General features: G+C 35.5%; 2 protein-coding genes across 4 annotated transcripts; both read right to left on the bottom strand.

Moving 5' to 3' along the window:
• Positions 1-344: 344 nt before the first annotated feature.
• On the bottom strand, positions 345-1,104 carry LOC112141216 (guanine nucleotide-binding protein subunit beta-5a; the record flags this gene model as incomplete). Of its 2 annotated transcripts, XR_004947575.1 has the most annotated exon segments (3): positions 345-462; positions 583-936; positions 1,028-1,104. XR_004947575.1 is itself a non-coding variant. In XM_036211238.1 (2 exon segments), coding segments are annotated over 2 exon segments (336 nt in total), but the record flags the coding sequence as incomplete, so codon positions are not given.
• A 4,098-nt stretch (positions 1,105-5,202) lies between these two features.
• LOC112141215 lies at positions 5,203-9,104 on the bottom strand. 2 transcript variants are annotated; one of them, XM_024264303.2, is made up of 7 exons: positions 8,737-9,104; positions 6,510-6,579; positions 6,268-6,409; positions 5,937-5,997; positions 5,739-5,867; positions 5,560-5,667; positions 5,203-5,413 (listed from the first exon to the last, which is right to left on the bottom strand). In XM_024264303.2, exons 1-7 carry the CDS (start codon positions 8,821-8,823, stop codon positions 5,303-5,305), a joined length of 708 nt encoding a protein of 235 aa, XP_024120071.1. In that variant the 5' UTR covers positions 8,824-9,104; the 3' UTR covers positions 5,203-5,302. The 2 variants fall into 2 exon arrangements, with proteins under 2 accessions (XP_024120071.1, XP_024120072.1); XM_024264304.2 differs by having other exon boundaries at positions 5,560-5,669; positions 5,771-5,867.
• Between the last annotated feature and the right edge of the window lie 1,044 nt (positions 9,105-10,148).

Below are 10,148 nucleotides of genomic sequence, written 5' to 3'. Positions count from 1 at the left end.
TTTGATAAGAAAAACTCACACAAAATCTAATACAAGTGAATAAATAAAAGGGAATAGAAAGAAGAAACTCAATCATCTGAATCTTTTACATTTTTTAGATAAACAAACATATTTTAGAGCTAAAAAAATAATACAAATTCAATCGAAAAGCATATTAGTAATTATTAATATACATTAAAAAAAGATCCTGATATCAGAAGCTCATACACATGACATTCCATGGAAAACCATTAGAAATTGATCTCCAACTCTGGTTAATTCACTTCTGTTATGTAATGGATGCTAATGCATTAAGTTATCGGAAACTTATTTGGTCTGGTAAATAACTCCATTTTCTTTGCTGCTTTTCCCACATTTATTTTTTTATTTTTTGCTGCAATCATCACACAGTTTCTTTCCATGTTTTCTCATTTAAACACTACATTTAAGTTAATTGTTTTTACATTAAATTGCTTTCATGATGCGACCTGTCCAGGGTGTACCCCGCCTTCGCCCTTCAGTAGCCGGGATAGGCTCCGGCACCCCGCGACCCCGAAAGGGACAAAGCGGACAAGAAGATGGATGGATGGATGCTTTCATGATAAATATATTTTGATTTTTTTCTGTTCTTCAAGAATAAAAGAGTCAAATATAATTGGTAATGATGAAACCTCATACTTACCACATACTTAGTGGCCTTAATGGATGTTTTTCATGTTCTTTCTTAAATATTGATGTGATAGCTTTATGAAGAAAACAAAAAGCTCTGCTTGTGTTTTCCCTCCCTTCCACTGACTCCGCCCTCCCGGCGCTTCGTCTCTCACCTGCATGTCTGAATTAGTGAAGCTGCAGGCAGACAGGTAGTTTGTGTGCATGGCCACCGACTTCTTCTTTGCTGCCAAGTTCTCATTCTTGTCCAGGGACAGAGGATACACTGAGCATTTATTGTCCAGACCCCTGTGACAGTATAAAAGAAACGTGAAAATATCAAATTTGACTATAATAAATTAATAAATAACCCTGGCAGCGTTAGCATCCGCATACTCACCCACAGGCTACAGCACAGCCGGAGGGGGCGTACGCACAGGCCATCACCCAGGTGCAAGGCATTGTCACAGCATGCTCCTAATAAAAACGGAAACACAAAGCAGTGTGAGTCTGCTGTGGAGAATTCATTAGGCTTGAATAAAAGACAACAGAGAGCAATGGGAGGAAGGATACGCAGGACGTCAAATCTATTTAAAAATGAGTGTGGATAAACTTTACTTTGTTTTTATTCATTCCTAAACATCAAAAATTAAAGAAAATCAGAGTTTTACTTTCTAAATTAGACCCAAATGGTTAGAATAGAATAGAATAGAATAGAATAGAATAGAATAGAATAGATAAACGTGCCTGTTCAATAAACACAGCAGAACACAATACAATTAAATAAAATTGATTGAATGAAGAAATAATAGCATATTTTACATAAAGGTCATAAAAACAGAAAAACATGAACCTATCAGAGCTTATACAGCAAAACTCTTGTCGTAGACGTAGAAGAAGAAGAAGCTAAAAATTAGTTCATAAAATATGAATGTGGCATGTTGCTGTGGTTTTGCTGACATAGTTGCAGCTAATTGTGTTTTTATTGTTTAGTTGTGATGTTTTTTGTTAGATTGTTTAAATTTTTTTATATTATTTTAGTCCTTAACTGGAACCTGAGCAAATGTGTTTTTTTGTTTTTATTTTTTTTATACATGTGACTTTTGAAAGGAAAAACTAAAGCAGGGGTGTCAAACTCAATCGCATAAGGGGCCAAAATACAAAACACACCTTAGGTCGCGGGCCGAACAGGATAAACATTTATTGAACACACTAAAACTACATTTTTAATACTTTAAACTGTAACTTTTTACCATAATTATGAGCTAGATATATAGCATTACCTGTGATAATGCTAGTGGGAATGCTGTAAGCTGAATTTGACTGCTGAAGATGCTAGTGCTGCTAGCTAAAAACGTGCTGCTAGCTAAAAACGCTGAAGCTGATACCTCAACTATAATAGCTAAATGCCAAATTGGCCTAAAAAAAAAAGCCAAAATTATCAAAAACAGCTAGCATGTAGCTGAAATATTAGCTACATTTCAAAATAGCCTAAATAAATCGTAGTAAATGCCAAAATAGTCAAAAAAGCTAGAAGAATGACAATTTTTAAAACTGTAACTTTTTAACACAATTATGAATAATAAAAAGACAAGAATATTATTCCAGAATAAATCGGTTTAAACCTTAAATAACTTCCAATATTTTATTCTCCATAAAAATACATTTTGTCAAAATTATACAAGTTAAAAATAAGCGCAATATAACATTGGGCCATTAATAACAATAAAACACATGTGTATGGGGTGCTGTTTGTAAATCAGAGATGTAAAATTTTTACATCAATGTTTTCAGTTTAACGTGTTTTGTTTTTCAAATGCATATTCTCACCCTGTAAATTAATATATTTATAAATGTTACATTTAATAACTAAATATTTAGTTAACCAACTAAATAGCAGTGTCACAAGAGAAGTAAAGATATTTCGTGTGTAATTGCTGCATCTCCTGGTAACAGCTTTTCCAAAATTTGTCAAAACATGAAACGGGCAAAAGCTTCACCGCGCGATGCATCCCTCCTCGCAACATGTAAACACAAGCACGAGCATCGATAACGTTACAATTGATCAGCACTGTGTGCTGACTCTGGCAGAAATAGGCAGAAATAAAGAATTATGATGTGAAGTTTTAAGATTGTTCATAGCTTTACCTGCCGCAGCTGAATTGAGAAAGTAGCTAAAAACAGTAGCTAAAAATGCTACTAAATGATATGTTTTTTAAGGTCATCCTCCAATCCCTCAATTTTAGCAGGCACCGGAATTGTTACGTCGCCTCTTTTAAGGCATGGCAGCTGGTTTTTCCACATTTATATGAAGTTATAGATCCAAAACAAAAGGAATTGCGCTGTGGCTCAACAGTTGTACCGGCGTCTACTGGAAGTTTCACCCATGATTCACGCAAAGGCTCATGGGGGCTAGGAATAAGGTGGATCGGGCTCAGCACCGATCACGTCACATATCTCCCACCATGCACTGCGGCTCAAAATGTACATTTGGTCAAGAAAATAACCTTTCATAGTTATATTTACGTTTCTTCATATTTTATTTATAATATATAGAATGTCATTCATGTTTGTCAAAGCACCCTGAAATAAAAAAGTGCACCGGAAGTGAAACCATTAGTTTACACAAGGGCGTGATACACCCACTATAAATACCGATCAGCGACAAATCCGCTCTGAGAGTTGGCATGTTGACGGGCATCCTGGTCGAGGAGGGGTCGGACCGGTACATATGCGTCTCGTGCTAAGGTAAACTGTCATCGCAACAGCACATAAGCACCACACATACAAATGCATACATACATATGGTAAATGCAAACACCCCCCTTAGTCACAATGAGCGTCATCGCTGGGGCCATTCGACCTCCCGGGCTCTGCCTGACTCGTCAACTCTCCCCTGGGCGAAAGCAGCGGGGGAATTTTTTTTTTCTTTCACAAGAAAAAATAAAAAAAATGGAAGGAAAGATGTTGGATTGTATTTACATCGGACAGTTGGTTCACATGGAGTTATATTTGTGCCACCATATTGCAAGCAAAAGCAAGAGTAACTCCCTGCAGGCTGTCATGGTGATGGCGGATAGACATGACGTATTTCCGGCGGAAATGATGTCAAACCGGAAAAAAAGTTGAGATCGTATCTAAATGGAGTTTTTTTTAATCCAGATTTACCGATCTCAAAGCGAAAGTTATTTTTTTTTATATTTTTCTTGATGTGTATGTTATTTATTTATTTAAAGTTTTAGTTGTACTTTTATTTTACTACATATTTATATTTTTCTAAGGCGTGGCTTGGCAATCTCAGCAAGAGTAACTAAGTTGTGCTTAGATTGATATAAGCAATGTGGTGTTACTGCCATCCATACGGAGCAACGTGTCTCACCCCCTGCAGGACACTCTGTCTGCCCTGGAGAGCAGCTTCAGCAGCAGGCTGCTCCCCCCTCGATGTGTGAAGAGAGACTCAGGAGGTCTTTCCTTCCTGCAGCTGTCAGACTGCACAATGGAAAATTCTAAACACGTGCAATATCTGTACATAAGATTTTCAACTATTTATTTATTTTTATTTTTAACCACTATCCATGTGCAATAACCAATAATCACTTTACTGTACATTGTTGATTTTGTTTTAACAATAACTATTTTTATAATGTACATATACTCTATCTTTGGCTCTTTATAATGTATATTTTTAAAAATAATTGAGAAACCAAAAATAAAAACAATATAGACATATGACCGACTAAAAACTTACCTCACATATCTATAGTTAAGTGATTTTTTTTAATCGTTTGCCTCACTTTTGATCTGATTTATTTCTATTAATATTATCGTTTTATTTTTTATTTGATTCTGTTTTTGTTGTTTAATGTTGCAATTGCCCCCTCTGTTTGATTGTAATAATGTAAAAACTCTGTTCCTCCATTTCAAGCCATGTCTTGTTATGTAGTGTGTAGTTCACTAAAAAAATAAACATTTGTAAAATTGCAATCATCATCACAGACAATAAGTCTTAAGAGAGCACATAGTGTGCCATCACTTAAATCAAGGGATATGTTCAGCACAAGATATTTTAACATTGCTATTTTAACTGGATCCAATGGATATACTTTTTTGTTTAGTTTGTTTCTCTGTGGACTCTTAATATTTGTATTCATAAAATCAAAACTTTCAAACTGTAGCCTAATATCTTGAGCTGCTATTTATCTCAATATTAATGAAAAATAGAAGAAAAAGCTTCTGACTGTTCTTAATATTATTCCTTAACTGTACTGAACACAGGCACATCTGTATTCATTTCCAATCAATGTAGAACTTGAGGATTATGGAACGGTTCTTCACATCCTGGACAAGACTTGGTGAGACTCAATCATGGTCGTCCTTGGATGTGTTGTTAAAGTTTCAGGAGGTTCTTCCAGCCATTTGCCATTTTCCTCTGCAACATCTTGTGTAGTGCTCATAAATATTAGATTTATTGAATAAAATTCAAGAACTATACTGCTACAAAAGCATCCTACCTTTATAGACCAGGTTTTCCTCATGACTCCACCACACACACAACATGAAGAACTTGAGAAGATCACAAGTTTTAAATAAACTTTATTTGTAAGTAAATTAAAAATGAATGTAAACTGAACCAAACAACAACATCTCAACATTTATAAAAAGTAAAATTGAACACTTAACTCTTAAAAACAGAACAACAAAATAAGTGCAACATAATTTTAAAAATCCCTCCTTTGGCCAGCAGAATCTCCGCCTGCAGCCTGGTCTTTCCCTTGTTAATCAGGATCTGAAAACAAGGAAAGGATCCAAATATACAATTATATTTTTGACAAAACAAAGAATGCACTGCTTTGGTTTCTACTTTCAAAGTCAAGTTGACCAAAATCACCTAAAAGATGTCTTATATTTCACAAAGCACATAGAGAATCTTACTTCTGGGAGCATAACATCGAAAACATAATCCAGGAGCTGGATCTCCCCTTTTCGGATTAAGGACCCGACTCCTGTGGCCTCCTCAATGGTCCTCAGTAGCTGAAAAATCTGACAAGACAGGCAAATTTCAAAACAAATAATGTATGAACACACACACAACTGATGAAATTTGAATATACCTGCTGGTCACTCAAGTTTAGGGTCCTCAGCTTCAAATCTTGTTTCAAGGTTAATGAGGACATTGGGTTCTGCCACAGGTACATCCTGTTGGAGCGCAGTTTCCCTGTGGTCAGGTCCTCATGCAGTGCCTGAAAGAGCAAAGTGTGAAGATATACTAAACTACAGGATTTCATTTCCAGCATATCATCCTCAGTTACCTTGATCATATCAGCAGGAAAGAGCGACAGAATGTCTTCCTCTTCCACAGACTTCCCAAACCTACAGATGAAAAATCATCACCAGTCCTTTTTTCCTTTTGAATTAATGTTCTTAAATTGTTCTATCCAGATGACAGATATTTTTCTCCAATTTAATCTAAAAATGAGCCTATTTGTGATAAGTAACACTGCTAGTCCAGCATTTTCAAAAATCCCTGCTTAGAATGGCAGTCATGTGTTCAATGTTCCTACTAGCTCCTGCTACTGTCATTTTACAGTATGTGACATCAAATAGTCAATTAGTATCAAGAAAGTTGTTTTTTCTTTTTACCCAGTGCTGTCAGGCAAATCTGTGCATCCACAGCAGAAGACTTTGCTGTAGTCTCCAGTCTCCAGCGCAGTCCTGGTGAAGCCATCCGCTGCAGGTTTGGCACTGCAACCACTGAAGAGGTTCGACATCTGGGTAGAGGAGTCTAAGCACATAATGAAATTTTATTTATTTATACAAAAGATTGGGGGGTGGGATGGTGAATGAAAGATTCTCATGCAGGTTACTTCACACTCATAACAAACCTTTGTCCTGTGTTTTTGAAGTTTGAAAAATACAGAACTTCAGCGGGTCAGCCATGCACACACGTTCTGTCTGAGGAAGAATGAAATTAAATCAACATAGCTTATTAAAATTAAATAAATCAACAATTGAATTACTCTTTGAAAATATCATTTCATATAGACATACATTTATTGAACTGTAAGGTAAAAACGACCAATGTTCAATCCCAGCAAACTTAAATGTGATGCTGCAGAAAATGACCAAATGAACATTATGTCCAATGTAGTAGTAGTAGTAACCTTTATTTAACCAGATAAAAACCCGTTGAGATCAGGATCTCTTTTTCAAGGGTGACCTGGCCAAGAGGTCGGCAGCACACGTCTCATAAATATGGTTACAGTGTATAACAAATTAGCACAGATATGAATTTAGGGTATTTACAATATAAAAATTTAGGTACAATAGAGTGACAGTGATTTTTTTTTTTTTTTATATATATAATAGTTAATAACGAAGTACAGTAGTTTGGGGAGTGCACAGATTATATACAGCTTGACATTTATGAAATTCAATGATAGTGAGGTTAAATTTTTTTACAGTGAACGTTAGAAACAGGAGCAGTTTTGTAGGGATTCTTTTTCTTTGTTACACAAAAAGGATTTAAATACACCCAATGAAACAAGATTAGACCATTTCAGTTCAGTTTGGATAGAGTTCCAGGCAGAGGGAGCAGAAAAACTGAAAGCATGTTTCCCGAATTCAGTTCGGACACGGGGAACATGCAGGAGAAAAACTTCGCTTGAGCGTAAGGCATATTGACTGGTGATTTTTTGGAGAAGGGAACTGAGATATGTGGGGACCATAACAAGTAGCGCCTTATAGACTAGGGTCATCCAATGCGTATATTTTCGCATGCTCACAGAGGTCCACTCTGCTCTGGCATACAGTTCACAGTGATGGGTGAGACGACTACAGCCGGTTACAAACCTCAATGCACAGTGATACACAGTATTGAGTGGTTGAAGACATGCAGATGAAGCGTTCATGTAGAGAACATCTCCATAATCGATCAGAGGCAGAAATGTGGCTGCTACCAGAAACTTTCGTGCTTTGAGAGAGAAACAGGATTTATTTCTATAATAAAACCCAAGCTTCATTTTTAGTTTGTGTAGTGAGGAGGCAACATGTCTTTTAAAGGAAAACTCAGAATCAAGTATGAAACCAAGGTACTTGTAGCTGTTTACTATTTCTATTGATTTATTCGTTTCAGTTTTAAGTACTTGAGTGATCTCCTGCGGCTCGCGTTTGTGTGAAAAGACCATCACCTTAGTTTTTTCTGCATTTAAAACCATTTTTAGTGATCTAAGGCGAGCCTGAAAAGTGTCAAAAGCAGTTTGTAGGAGCTCAAAAGCTTGTGCTACTGTTTGTGAGCAGCAATAAATGATAGTGTCGTCGGCATAAAGGTGATATGATGTATTTGGTAAATTATGACACAAGTTGTTTATGTAAATAGAGAACAGAATGGGACCTAGGATTGAACCCTGCGGTACACCTTTCTGAGTCTCACGGGCAAAAGAAGTAGGATCAGATATTTGAACAGATTGTGACCTGTTTGACAGATAGTCAGTAAACCAAGCAACAGCTTGCTCAGAGATACCAATATTGCTCATTATTTTTATCAAGAGACTATGATCCACAGTGTCAAATGCTTTGGAGAGGTCGATAAACAGTGCTACACAGTATTTTTTACAGTATTTTTACAGTCAAGGGCCTGTATAACATCGTCTAGTACTTTCATGCGTGGGAGAACTGAATTTTGCAAAGACACGTGACCATACAGTCTTCTAACAACGTTCCCCTTATATTACATTCATGTGGGGAAAAAAAGAGTGGTCTAAACTTTGTGAAGCTAAAATATAAACACATTTTATATCAATTCTTGTAGACTTGATTGTTTGTACACATATTCAACTCAAATATAAGGAATCCCGACACTTCACCTGCACTGTTCAGAACCATATATTTCTATCCGAGTCACACTGGTGGAAATGTAGTCTAAATACATCCTTGGTCAGACTTCAAGTCAATTGGATCATTCAAACTGATCCAATACTGAAGCTGAATCGAATAGGCAACATCTAACACACCTATGCAACAACACCTATAGATTCCAATCAAATCGTTGTTGCATTGTTTTGTTACACCTCTAATGAACCAAGATCCATTTTGATAGTCTTCATAACTGACCTCAGGGTTTTGAACACGCTTCCTCTTCAGCCTGATAACTTCCCATGAAGGAGGTCCTGGCACGCTGTTGTCCAGTGTTTTGTCCATAACTATAATGAGATTGAATAAAAATGGGATTGAATAATTAAGAGAAACAATTATCCCAAGATCTGGCACAATTATTTTACATTTTATCTATATAAATTCATGTATGAAATCACTTCACCATCAACAAAAGTGATTCTAAAGGTTTACCTACACTGTAAAAAGAAAACATATTAATGCACAAATGAAAAAGAAAAAAATTCTTCAGATGTTTCTTCTCTACCCGTTTAAAGAGTTGTTTTCCAACAACAGCAGGCACCACCATCTCCGCAAAACTGGCATGTCATGCTGAAATTATTGTAAGAATTGACACGTGCATCTAAACAAAAAGTCAACAAATCATTTTCTAAAAAAGATATTAAAAATATTTTTTAGACATTTCAAATACAGTTAATAACTCATTTCTATATGTATCAAATGTGGGATGAAAAACAGCTATCCTCTGTATCCACATCACTATTTTTAATGTGTTTTTTTATTTTATTTAAGGCTTCTTCTATTTCAAATGCTATCTCTGCCTGTGGCTTTTGTAAAGCAGGGTTGCAATTCACAATCTTTCCATAAAGCTATTAAAATTTCTTGGCAAATGGTGGCTGAAATATTAAGTGTTAACAAACATTTTAACATAATATACGTTATATTTTAGATAATGTGAAAACAACTTTTTTTTAAATGCATTTAACCCTGAAAATTGGTGCAGTAAGATCAAACTTAAAGCACGTGCACGTAATGCTGCACGAGTAACGTGAATTTACCTCAGTTTTTGTGCTGGACATGCGTCCTTACATGCTAAAAGCTTCAGCCTTACTTGTTTGCCCCTTTCTGTTTGTTATTAAGGACTTAATGTCTTTGCCCCACTCTGTTTTAGAAGTAAACATCGAAAATATGGTGTATAAAAGCATTACTAAAATTAAAAATTCAATATTGAGAAGTTCACGCTGTGAAAATCGACGTATTATTTAGCTAAGCTAACCTAGCGTCAACACGGAGCTTCGAATCATTCAGCTAAATATATCTATATCTATATTTAACTCAAATCTAAATATTTAAATCCTAACTATATATTCAACTCAAATCTAAATATTTAAACCCCAACTATATATTTAGCTCAAATCTAAATATTTAAATCCGTACCATATATTTACCTCAAAGCTAAATATTTAAATAAGTACTATATATTTAACTTAAATCCATATTATTAAATCTATATTATCTTGTATTTTTAGACATGTCTTAAATTACTGTAAGTACATGGCGATAACTCTGGCATGAAGCAGTTCAGACATAGAGCAAATGCCTGCTTTTATTTTGGTAGTCCACTTCCACTT

This window comes from Oryzias melastigma, unplaced genomic scaffold (assembly GCF_002922805.2).
Source record: "Oryzias melastigma strain HK-1 unplaced genomic scaffold, ASM292280v2 sc01560, whole genome shotgun sequence".
NCBI classification, from domain to species: domain Eukaryota; kingdom Metazoa; phylum Chordata; class Actinopteri; order Beloniformes; family Adrianichthyidae; genus Oryzias; species Oryzias melastigma.
Note: the sequence above shows the minus strand (reverse complement) of the source record. Positions and strands in the feature narration are given on the sequence as shown.

Excerpts from the sequence above, each read along its gene's own strand:
- LOC112141215 (XM_024264303.2), bottom strand. The coding sequence starts at position 8,823 with ATGGACAAAACACTGGACAACAGCGTGCCAGGACCTCCTTCATGGGAA. Across the intron at positions 5,998-6,267 it reads GATTTGCCTGACAGCACTGG|GTTTGGGAAGTCTGTGGAAG; the intron begins GTAAAAAGAAAA and ends TTTCATCTGTAG. Across the intron at positions 5,868-5,936 it reads TTCCTGCTGATATGATCAAG|GCACTGCATGAGGACCTGAC; the intron begins GTAACTGAGGAT and ends TTGCTCTTTCAG.